This window comes from Oncorhynchus kisutch, linkage group LG1 (genome assembly GCF_002021735.2).
Source record: "Oncorhynchus kisutch isolate 150728-3 linkage group LG1, Okis_V2, whole genome shotgun sequence".
NCBI classification, from domain to species: domain Eukaryota; kingdom Metazoa; phylum Chordata; class Actinopteri; order Salmoniformes; family Salmonidae; genus Oncorhynchus; species Oncorhynchus kisutch.
In genome coordinates, this window is record NC_034174.2 from 62995836 (window position 1) to 63008835 (window position 13000).

A 13000-nucleotide genomic window follows, 5' to 3' on the forward strand; every position below is an offset into this window, starting at 1 on the left:
CTATCCTGTCTGTCTGTCTGACTATCCTGTCTGTCTGTCTGACTATCCTGTCTGTCTGTCTGACTATCCTGTCTGTCTGTCTGTCTGTCTGTGGACCTGAGCCCTAGGACCATGCCTCAGGACTACCTGGCATGATGACTCCTTGTTGTCCCCAGTTCACCTGGCCATGCTGCTGCTCCAGTTTCAACTGTTCTGCCTGTGGCTATGGAACCCTGACCTGTTCACTGTGATTACTATTATTTGACCATGCTCTTCATTTATGGCCATGTTCTGTTATAATCTCCACCCGGCACAGCCAGAAGAGGACTGGCCACCCCTCATAGCCTGGTTCCTCTCTAGGTTTTGGCCTTTCTAGGGAGTTTTTCCTAGCCACTGTGCTTCTACACCTGCATTGCTTTCTGTTTGGGGTTTTAGGCTGGGTTTCTGTACAGCACTTTGATATATCAGCTGATGTAAGAAGGGCTATATAAATATATTTGAATTACTCCTACCTACATGTAAAAATTACTTCGACTAACCTGTACCCCCGCACGTTGACGCAGTACCGGTACCCCCTGTATATAGCCTCATTATTGTTATTTTATTGTGTTATTTTTTTAACCTTTAGTTTATGTAGACATTTCTGTCAATGTGTGTGTGCATGTGTAGGCTACCTGCCCCTCCACTTCCTAAACTACTGTAGCCTACTGACGTTACAAGCGGGATTCAGAAATTAGGGTAAAGTTATTTATTTAATTAGAATTAACTTTTTCAATGCTAGTTAAGGATACTAATGTTATCACGTTTCACATTGGATTTATTAACATTCAAAAAGATAAGTTGTGTTTTTAATTCTGGTGCCGCTCTGCACACACAGCTTCTTAGCTAGCTCGGGTTGAACGTTTAGCCAACTCTCTGAAGTTCAAAGACATTCAAAGTTCCTCCATAGAAGCCGCTCCTCTGAATGTATAATTCTGTGGGCCTAATTCAGATAATGCATGTCAATAAGCTCTTCAAGCCAAGCCTCCTCCAACCTCTCTCGCTCTTTCGCAATACGCAACATTTAGTTGTCATCTTGAGCCCTACAGTTGTCTGTCCATCGCACATGTAAACAACTATAGATTGCCCACTCCATAGCAAGTCACTCTATCCTCACTGATTGGTGAATGAATTTAATGTTGAGCTAAATGTAAACATTTCAGAGGTTTAAAAAGGAACAATATAAACCATAACTTTTTTGGGGTTAGAACCGGTTCAGAACTTTATTTTGCAGGTTGGAACAGTGGAATGGAACAAAAAAAAAATGGTTCTGTTCAGAACGAAATTATTAGAAAAAAATTGTTGATTCCAACCCCTGCCTGTGAGCAATCACACTTTCTTAACCCTGTTTGCACTTAAAAATCATCTGGCCTGGCCGCTGCTGCCCATAGTGGTGGGGTGTGTTTTTTGAAAATTGACTGTCTAACTGTGGTACACCCTAACCACTAAAATACATCATTTCCTAGCTGTGATAGAAAATGTCCCTCGCAGATTTGACAATCATTTCAAATAAATTAATAATTCACAGGTTAAATTGTTTGTTTTGTATGAAAATCAGTGGGGTAACAAAATAATCAGCATTATAATAGGCATGTCTTCTTTGGCAATCAATTTGTATTGTCATTTTTAATTATGACAATTAAGCAACCCCAATGTATGGCAAAACTGCAATCTCTAAGACTGAGTGAGTGCCTTCACAGCTCAACACAGAAGTGCATTGAATATTGGGAACCATTTTAGCTTCACTTCCACTGTTTATTTTATTTCACCTTTATTTAACCAGGTAGGCAAGTTGAGAACAAGTTCTCATTTTCAATTGCGACCTGGCCAAGATAAAGCAAAGCAGTTCGACACATACAACTACACAGAGTTACACATGGAGTAAAACAAACATACAGTCAATAATACAGTAGAAAAACCAAGTCTATATACAAAATGAGGTGAGATAAGGGAAGTAAAGGCAAAAAAAAGGCCATGGTGGCGAAGTAAATACAATATAGCAAGTAAAACACTGGAATGGTAGATTTGCAGTGGAAGAATGTGCAAAGTAGAAATAGAAATAATGGGGTGCAAAGGAGCTAAATAAATAAATGAATACAGTAGGGGAAGAGGTAGTTGTTTGGGCTAAATTATAGATGGACTATGTACAGGTGCAGTAATATGTGAGCTGCTCTGACAGCTGGTGCTTAAAGCTAGTGAGGGAGATAAGTGTTTCCAGTTTCAGAGATTTTTGTAGTTCGTTCCAGTCATTGGCAGCAGAGAACTGGAAGGAGAGGCGGCCAAAGGAGGAATTGGTTTTGGGGGTGACCAGAGAGATATACCTGCTGGAGCGCGTGCTACAGGTGGGTGCTGCTATGGGGACCAGCGAGCTGAGATAAGGGGGGGACTTTACCTAGCAGGGTCTTGTAGATGACCTGGAGCCAGTGCGTTTGGCGACTAGTATCAAGCGAGGGCCATCCAACGAGAGCGTACAGGTCGCAATGGTGGGTAGTATATGGGGCTTTGGTGACAAAATGGATGACACTGTGATAGACTGCATCCAATTTATTGAGTAGGGTATTGGAGGCTATTTTGTAAATGACATCGCCAAAGTTGAGGATCGGTAGGATGGTCAGTTTTACAAGGGTACGTTTGGCAGCATGAGTGAAGGATGATTTGTTGTGAAATAGGAAGCCAATTCTAGGTTTAACTTTGGATTGGAGATGTTTTATGTGAGTCTGGAAGGAGAGTTGACAGTCTAACCAGACACCTAGGTATTTGTAGTTGTCCACATATTCTAAGTCAGAACCGTCCAGAACAGTGATCCTGGACGGGCGTGCAGGTGCAGGCAGCGATCGGTTGAAAAGCATGCATTTAGTTTGACTTATATTTAAGAGCAGTTGGAGGCCACGGAAGGAGAGTTGTATGGCATTCAAGCTCGCCTGGATGGTTGTTAACACAGTGTCCAAAGAATGGCCAGAAGTATACAGAATGGTGTCGTCTGCGTAGAGGTGGATCAGAGACTCACCAGCAGCAAGAGCGACATCATTGATGTATACAGAGAAGAGAGTCGACCCAAGAATTGAGTGCTGTGGCACCCCCATAGAGACTGCCAGAGGCCCGGATAACAGGCCCTCCGATTTGACACACTGAACTCTATCAGAGAAGTAGTTGGTGAACCAGGCGAGGCAATCTTTTGAGAAACCAAGGCTATCGAGTCTGCCGATGAGGATGTGATGATTGACAGAGTCGAAAGCCTTGGCCAGGTCATCGATGGCGGTTAAGATATCGTTTAGGACCTTGAGCGTGGCTGAGGTGCACCCATGACCAGCTCGGAAACCAGATTGCATAGCGGAGAAGGTGGGGTGGGATTCGAAATGGTCGGTAATCTGTTTGTTGACTTGGCTTTCAAAGACCTTAGAAAGGCAGGGTAGGATAGATATAGGTCTGTAGCAGTTCGGCTTAAGAGTGTTCCCCCCTTTGAAGAGGGGGATGACCGCAGCTGCTTTCCAATATTTGGGAATCTCAGACGACACGAAAGAGAGGTTGAACAGGCTAGTGATAAGGGTTGCAACAATTTCGGCAGATAGTTTTAGAAAGAAAGGGCCCAGATTGTCTAGCCCGGCTGATTTGTAGGGGTCCAGATTTTGCAGCTCTTTCAGAACATCAGCTGACTGGATTTGGGAGAAGGAGAAATGGGGAAGGCGAGGGCGAGTTGTTGTGGGGGGGCGCCGTGCTGTTGAACGGGGTAGGGGTAGCCAGATGGAAAGCATGGCCAGCCGTAGAAAAATGCTTATTGAAATTCTCAATTATGGTGGATTTATCGGTGGGGACAGCTTTTCCTATCCTCAGTGCAGTGGGCAGCTGGGAGGAGGTGTTCTCATTCTCCATGGACTTTACAGTGTCCCAGAACTTTTGAGTTTGTGTTGCAGGAAGCAAATGTCTGCTTGAAAAAGCTAGCCTTGGTTTTTCTAACTGCCTGTGTATATTGGTTTCTAACTTCCCTGAAAAGTTGCAAATCACGGGGGCTGTTCGATGCTAATGCAGAACGCCATAGGATGTTTTTGTGTTGGTTAAGGGCAGTCAAGTCTGGAGAGAACCAAGGGCTATATCTGTTCCTGGTTCTAAATTTATTGAATGGGGCATGCTTATTTAAGATGGTGAGGAAGGCATTTAAAAAAATAACCAGGCATCCTCTACTGACAGGATGAAGTCAATATCCTTCCAGGATACCCGGGCCAGGTCGATTAGAAAGGCCTGCTCGCTGAAGTGTTTCAGGGAGCGGTTGACAGTGATGAGTAGAGGTCGTTTGACCGCTGACCCATTAAGGATGCAGGCAATGATCACTGAGATCTTGGTTGAAAACAGCAGAGGGGTATTTAGAGGGCAAGTTGGTTAGGATGATATCTATGAGGGTGCCCGTGTTTACGGCTTTGGGGTGGTACCTGGTAGGTTCATTGATAATTTGTGTGAGATTGAGGGCATCAAGCTTAAATTGCAGGATGGCTGGGGTGTTAAGCATGTCCCAGTTTATGTCACCTAACAGCATGTGCTCTGAAGATAGATGGGGGGCACTCAGTTCACATATGGTGTCCAGAGCACAGCTGGGGGCAGAGGGTGGTCTATAGCAGGCGGCAACGGTGAGAGACTTGTTTTTAGAGAGGTGGTTTTTAAAAATAGAAGTTCAAATTGTTTGGGTACAGACCTGGATAGTAGGACAGAACTCTGCAGGCTATCTCTGCAGTAGATTGCAACACCGCCCCCTTTGGTCGTTCTATCTTGTCTGAAAATGTTGTAGTTAGGGATGGAGATTTCAGAGTTTTTGGTGGTCTTCCTAAGCCAGGATTCAGACATGGCTAGGACATGGGGGTTGGCAGAGTCTGCTAAAGCATTGAATAAAACATACTCAGGGAGGAGGCTTCTAATGTTAACATGCATGAAACCAAGGCTATTACGGTTACAGAGGTCATCAAAAGAGAGCGCACTATGACATGGCATGAGGCATAATATATTTTTCTAATGAGCAGACATTGTTCATGTACAACCATTGTTGGATTAGTATAGTGTTGTTGCGTAGTGTTGTCTCAACTCTCACTTACCTTACCTGCTACTCCCCCTATGGAAATTCTTTCTCCTGTTGCTTCCCTGCATGTTGGAGCTCGACGCCTAAGATTTTCACTGTGCCCTGCAATCGCACCTGCAACTCTGTACATGAGACTATTAAACAATCTGAATCCATGCTCAATAATAATCAATAATTGAGATCAATAATCTGTCTGTAAACAATTGTTGGAAAAATTACTTGTGTCATGCACAAAGTAGATGTCCTAACCGACTTGCCAAAACTATAGTTTGTTAACAGGAAATTTGTGGAGTGGTTGAAAAACGAGTTAATGACTCCAACCTAAGTGTATATGTAAACTTCCGACATCAACTGTAAATGCATCTGTAAATGCATATTGATCTGCACATCATTGTGGCAGTAAGGGGAAAACACACCATCTTTAGCTTACCTTTCAGATAACTTTACGTGGTATATTTCCACACATACTTACTCTACCTCCCTGTCTCACACATATCCTCTCTCTCTTACACACAGACTCACATCACTCTCTCTTTCTTGACATGAATTGTAGCCCAATGTTCTAACAAAACCCTAAGAAGGTATCACTCAGCCTATAGAAGTCAGCTAAGCACACAGACTCATGATTTACCCAGGATATTTACAGGGAGATATCATTAGCATTGGTTCTGGTGTACGCTGTAGCATTGGATACAGGGCAGTACTCAATCTAAAATTGCCTCAAGGTCTCGCTCACACACACACGGCTCCCAACTTAGAAAAGTTAGGCACCAAACAGAATTGAAGGAACACCAGAAAAATATAGATTTTTGATTTAAGACACAGTTTAGAATTATTTATATAAGGCATATGCATCTTACCTTTGAAGCACCATCTCTTTGAGTAGGCTATCATTTCCTTTTTCATTCTTCCTGTGCAATCCACATTTGTGCATAGCCTATTGGTCAAGTTACCAGGTTGTTTAGGTAACAAGGTAGTTTATCAAAACAACAATCAGCGGCCTGAGTAGTTTAAAATGGCACGCAACGTGGTTTATGAAATTATATAAAACGTGAGACGTGGTTTTCAACGACATAAAAGGTGCAAGCATGACTGTCACTGTGCTCCGCTTTCCCTCTATGGCACTGGGGCTGCGTGACTAGCTTGACCTCATTGACTAGAGGTAACAAAATAAGCTAAATCCGGGACACTCAAATTAGTATATGTGACGTTTGGTATGGTTATATAAGACCGATAGTTACTTAAGGCAAAAACAAAAGTAGGGTGGTTGGGCGGGCATATAACGAACGTTCTAGCAAACCAAAGGTTGCGAGTTCGAATGTCATCACGGATAACTTCAGCATTTGAGCAACTTTTCAACTACTTACTACTTTTTAGCTACTTTGCAACTTCTTAGCATGTTAGCTAACCCTAACCTTAACCATAAACCCTAGCCTAGCTTCTGTTAGCAAGCTAGCTAATGTTAGCCACCTAGCTAGAATTTGTAACATATACACTGCTAAAAAAAATTAAGGGAACACTTAAACAACACAATGTAACTCCAAGTCAATCACACTTCTGTGAAATCAAACTGTCCACTTAGGAAGCAACACTGATTGACAATAAATTCTACATGCTGTTGTGCAAATGGAATAGACAACAGGTGGAAATTATAGGCAATTAGCAAGACACCCCCAATAAAGGAGTGGTTCTGCAGGTGGTAACCACAGACCACTTCTCAGTTCCTATGCTTCCTGGCTGATGTTTTGGTCACTTTTGAATGCTGGCGGTGCTTTCACTCTAGTGGTAGCATGAGACGGAGTCTACAACCCACACAAGTGGCTCAGGTAGTGCAGCTCATCCAGGATGGGACATCAATGCGAGCTGTGGCAAGAAGGTTTGCTGTGTCTGTCAGCGTAGTGTCCAGAGCATGGAGGCGCTACCAGGAGACAGGCCAGTACATCAGGAGACGTGGAGCAGCAGGACCGCTAACTCCGCCTTTGTGCAAGGAGGAGCAGGAGGAGCACTGCCAGAGCCCTGCAAAACGACCTCCAGCAGGCCACAAATGTGCATGTGTCTGCTGAAACGGTCAGAAACAGACTCCATGAGGGTGGTATGAGGGCCCGACGTCCACAGGTGGGGGTTGTGCTTACAGCCCAACACCGTGAGGACGTTTGGCATTTGCCAGAGAGCACCAAGATTGGCAAATTCGCCACTGGCGCCCTGTGCTCTTCACAGATGAAAGCAGGTTCACACTGAGCACATGTGACAGACGTGACAGTCTGGAGACACCGTGGAACGTTCTGCTGCCTGCAACATCCTCCAGCATGACCGGTTTGGCGGTGGGTCAGTCATGGTGTGGGGTGGCATTTCTTTGGGGGGCCGCACAGCCCTCCATGTGCTCGCCAGAGGTAGCCTGACTGCCATTAGGTACCGAGATGAGATCCTCAGACCCCTTGTGAGACCATATGCTGGTGCGGTTGGCCCTGGGTTCCTCCTAATGAAAGATAATGCTAGACCTCATGTGGGTGGAGTGTGTTAGCAGTTCCTGCAAGAGGAAGGCATTGATGCTATGGACTGGCCCGCCAGTTCCCCAGACCTGAATCCAATTGAGCACATCTGTGACATCATGTCTCGCTTCGTCCACCAACGCCACGTTGCACCACAGACTGTCCAGGAGTTGGCGGATGCTTTAGTTCAGGTCTGGGAGCCACCTCATCAGGAGCATGCCCAGGCGTTGTAGGGAGGTCATACAGGCACGTGTAGGCCACACACACTACTGAGCCTCATTTTGACTTGTTTTAAGGACATTACATCAAAGTTGGATCAGCCTGTATTGTGGTTTTCCACTTTAATTTTGAGTGTGACTCCAAATCCAGACCTCCATGGGTTGATAAATTTGATTTCCATTGATACTTTTTGTGTGATTTTGTTGTCAGCACATTCAACTATGTAAAGAAAAAAGTATTTAATAAGAATATTTCATTCATTCAGATCTAGGATGTGTTATTTTAGTGTATATTTGAGCAGTATATATATATATATATATATATATATATATATTAATTTGTGGATATCCCATTTTGTATGATATACACATTTTAATTTGTAACATATGTTACAAATTTGCAACATATGTTACAAATTAAAATGTGTATATCATACAAAATGGGATATCCACAAATGAATACATACCATGCAAAATGTAACATATCATACTAAATGGTGTGTCTCAGTTTTACATACAGAAGAATATACGAAATGCTCTGAGACCAGGTTGGCTTGATAGCCAGACTGGCCTGTATTCTTGGTTCTAACAATGAAAAGATACAATGTATCCACTTTGCTCCCACTGTGAGCTACTCCAATAATTAAACAAATGTAACACCAGAAGATTCCTCAATGTCTGCACAACCACAGCTCACATCATCATTTCATTTGTTTCATTTTTTGGTACTTTTACAACCTTTTTCTCCCCAATTGGTAGTTACAGTCTTGTCCCATCGCTGCAAATCCCGTAAGGACTCGGGAGAGGCGAAGGTTGAGAGCCATGCGTCCTCCGAAATATGACCCTGCCAAGTCACACTACTTCTTGACGGACTGCTCACTTAACCCAGAAGCCAGCCGCAGCAATGTGTCAGAGGAAACACCATACAACTGGCGACCGTAGGTCAGCTTGCAGGCGCCCGGCCTACCACAAGTAGTCGCTAGAGCGCGGCGGGATAAGGAAAATCCCAGCCGGCCAAACCTTCCCCTAACCTGGACGATGCTGTGCTGCCTCATGGGTCTCCCGGTCACAGCCGGCTGTGACACAGCCTGGGATGGCACTCGGGCTGCAGTGACACCTCAGGCAATGTGATGCAGTGCCTTAAACCGCTGCTCCACTCGGGAGGCAATTATTGACTTATTTTTTACTGATGGAGATGTGCAGAAAGAGCTAACAGAGAAAAGCAGGTGAATAATGGCTGGTAGGGGATGCGGCTGGCTAATCACAGCTGTCACAGGTGATACTGGATGAAGCACTCATTCTGATGACATATCTGTCATCACCCCCCCCCCCCCCCCACACACATATTTTCAGATCACTGATCAAAGAGATTGTCTAAGATAGGAAGCCATCTTAGACAATTGGAACACAGCTGATATGTTTGACCCGTTGGCCTAATAAAGTTGGTGATGAGAGAGATAAACAGTCATTACTAGTTACCACAGCCACAAAGTCATAAACCCTGCCTATTTCTAGAATTTCTCGTCATAAAATGTGATTTTAAATCTAAACACACTACTAACCTAAGCTTACATTTTTACGATATAGACCATTTTGACTTTGTGCCTGTGGTTACTAGTGGAAACTCTGTCTGTCTGCCTGGGAGACAACAGTGCATCCTTTATTACTCAGCATAGCTTTGCCATGGCAACCTCCTCCTGGTGCCCAAGAAGCACATTTCATGCCTACATCTCAGAGGAGCCCTTTGACATCCTACTAACTCATTCATACAGGGACTGGCGGGTGTTCGCATAGACGTGCGTACACACAGCACAATGTTTTGAAACCCCCAAAATGTGTTTTGCCAGCTATAAACAGTCTCTCACAGCCCCCCTTTGCTTATTACAAACATCATTCAACGATTACCTCACATTTCAAAACACCCAACAAGACCCATGTACCATCTTCATTATCATCAAGAAGTCTTTCTTATTCAGTCTGGCAAGCAACAATAGCCATTCAATAACACAAAGAAAGAACACCTCAGAGCGAGATTGACAGTCATTCAACAGGTGTCTATCTACTTAGACGGAAGGAAATAAGACCCCTCTCACTCTCTTTGAAGCACGTCATCTCGTCTCCCGTCGACACAGGAAGGAAGCGCTAGTTAGGTGGGAGTTCTTGTTTGATTTAAGGCGAGCTGGGAAGAAGGCTCAAATTGTTCCGTGCGCGTCTTAAACGCCTCCCCTATGCTCTCACGCAGCGAAGAACATGTTTTTCAAGGCACTAAATAAAGAGCTTTACATTTGGAACACTTCGTTAAAGAGGAGAGTAGTGTGAGGGCAATTTAGTAACTTATGGTTTGCTACATACATGTTGTGTCACGTTAGGGGTTGGAGAAAAGGTAGGGAAAGTATAGATGGTTGAGAAAGGGAAAGCGGATTGGGTTGGTAATGTTGCCACTTGACATTGTGTTGCCCAGCTGTGGACATGCATGGAATAGCAATGATTGAGAAATGTATTTTTTTGGTCCATCTTGACTTCTCTCGCTCTCTCTCTCTCTCTCTCTCTCTGTGTGTTAGTATTCTTCTTTTCCAATGAATAATTTCATTTAGCAGTCTGTAGCTTGTAATTCACGCTGTTAACTCAAAACATATTGACGGTGGAAGTTGAAATGGTCTTCTCCAGTTGCGTTAGTTCTCTCATCGCTTTCCGCCGCGCTTTCTGAAGACACGTTTCAGCGCCACGCACAATGGACAGCACCAAATCAGCCGGCTAGACTTTCAGACACTTCATGCGCACTTGATTCGACTTTGAAGAAACGCGTTTTATGCAATGCTTCACTTACTAGCCTACAGAATAAACAACGCCAAATAATATTTACCTAACAAATCACTTTTGTATCATATAGCAAGGTTTGATAATAAAAATCTTAAGTGGAAGTGTCCATTATACCCCGGCACTTCACTTCGCTAGAGAATAATTTCTCAATCTCAACACTACAGCGGTTAGCTGCGGCATATTTATTAACGTAGTTGATACGCAAGTAACATGGAAGAGCTGGCTAGTGGCTACTTCAATGGAGAATAGTAAATAATTGGGGTTTGGTAGGGAAAAGTAGAGACCCAAAATCCAATAATTATCCATCATGTCATTTATATGCTATATTGATCTGGATGTGACCAAATCGAAGGACACCACTTAACAGATGGATCGTATTGATTAAGATGTATTGATAGATACAAAGCTCAGCACCTGGCTCAAATGGATAGACATGATTAATTTTAGCAAAGATTTGAATTTGATCAAAGTTAAACCTATTTGCAGATAACTCTATTTCTAAATCTCACCCGTGTTTCCATAGCAATGTCTTAGGTGTAGTTGCCAAGCAACAGCCTCACATACACTGAACTGGATGGACAAAGAACCGCCGTTTGGAGAAGCGCATCTAAACAATCTGAAGTTGAACTCGTAGTTGTGCACTCTTAAAAGTAACAGACATGGATTATAAACGGGTTGAGTAGGCTATGAACTAGTTCTATTGCACATTTCCATACAGCCATGCATTATGCGTGTACAGTATAGGGTAACGAGGCCACGTCATATCCCAAGCAAAACCAAAAAGTAGGTCTAATACGTTGCATTACGCACAGGGATACATAATGGTATAACGCGCCCACAATTATAGCCTACATCTCCAGCTATACTACGCGCTCCAAGACCTCTGTTCTATCAAAACGTCCTAACAACTTTTCACTCTGTGCATGGACAGTTTATTTCAGTATAGGCAAGGTTGTTTTTCCTCAAACGCCCCCAACAAAGTCTTATCATAATACACTATGTTAACTAAAAACTGGTTTCACAAACTAAACATGTACTACTTTTACGCACTTCAATGATTCATTCATAAGATACTTTCCTATATTAACCAAATGAAAAACTCAAAAGTAAAGACCAGAAAGCTGACAAAGTACCTTCTATACAACAAATCCGCCACAGCCCGGAGTGCGTCAGGTCGCCTCTAGTTTTCTTGGATTGCATGTCCTCCGTGGTGACATTGGTGGCGTTACATATGTACGCCCGAGAATAGAGCCAGTAGTCGGTCCCAATAGCTATTGTCATCAGACTGAAAGCTGCAAAAGCGCCCACGATGGTCAACAGTATCTGACACCCACGGTCACACCACGCCATGGCGCCTCATAATAATCCACAACGGGCTACAAACACACTAAAGAGGCACGCAGCAGAATATGGCTATCGTTTGTGGTTTTTTTTCTAGAACATCACTTTCATGTAAACTTCAACTGGAGTGCTTCTTAATGAGTAAGTTCAGTAGCTTTTTTCTTTGCACGCTTCTCGAGGATTTAATTCCCCAAAGTTCACATTGCAGAAGTCGTTGATTCCTCCACAGGTTGAATTTGATAAACTTGCACGTTTCTTGACGAAGGATGTTTTTCGATGTGCGATTAGTTTTCACTTCTCAACTGAATTGATTTGCCAAGAGCGCAAGATCTTCTACCAAGACCACACCTTCTATTCAACTAACCAATGAGCGACGACAATGATCGGTCTCGAGTCGACATCAGAAAGATACTACATAACAACTGATATCTAATAAGGCAAACACCCATATCCCATTGAAGAAGAAAAAATGAAAATATACTGAAATAAATAAACGCAACATGCAGCATTTTCTAAGATTTTACTGAGTCACAGTTCATATAAAGAAATCTGTCATTTTAAATACATCAATTAGACCCTAATCTATGGATTTCACATGACTGGGAATACAGATATGTGTCTGTTAGTCACAGATACCTTTTCAAAAATGTAGGGGCGTGGATCAGAAAACCAGTCAGTATCTGGTGTGACCACCATTTGCCTCATGCAGCACAACACCTCTCCTTTGCATAACGTTGATCAGGCTGTTGTTTGTGGCCTGTGGAGTGATGTCCCACTCCTCTTTAATGGCTGTGCGAAGTTGCTGGACATTGGCGGGAACTGGAACATACGTCGATCCAGAGCATTCCAAACATGCTCAATTGGTGACATGACTGGAACATGAACTGGGACATTTTCAGCTTACTGGAATAGTGTACAGATATTTGCTACATGGGGGCGTGCATTATCATGCTGAAACATGAGGTGATGGCAGCGGATGAATGGCACTACAATGGGCCTCAGGATCTCGTCACGGTATCTCTGTGCATTCAAATTGCCATTGAAAAATATGC

At 43.4% G+C, this 13000-nt stretch overlaps 1 protein-coding gene across 1 annotated transcript in view; it reads right to left on the bottom strand.

The window, feature by feature from the left end:
- Positions 1-12257, bottom strand: part of LOC109894879 (voltage-dependent calcium channel gamma-4 subunit) — a 32408-nt gene extending 20151 nt beyond the window's left edge. Inside the window, exon 1 of the mRNA XM_020488571.2 lies at positions 11741-12257. Within this exon, the coding sequence (XP_020344160.2) occupies positions 11741-11957 (217 nt within the window). The 5' untranslated portion in view covers positions 11958-12257. The remainder of the gene's footprint in view (positions 1-11740) is intronic.
- Between the last annotated feature and the right edge of the window lie 743 nt (positions 12258-13000).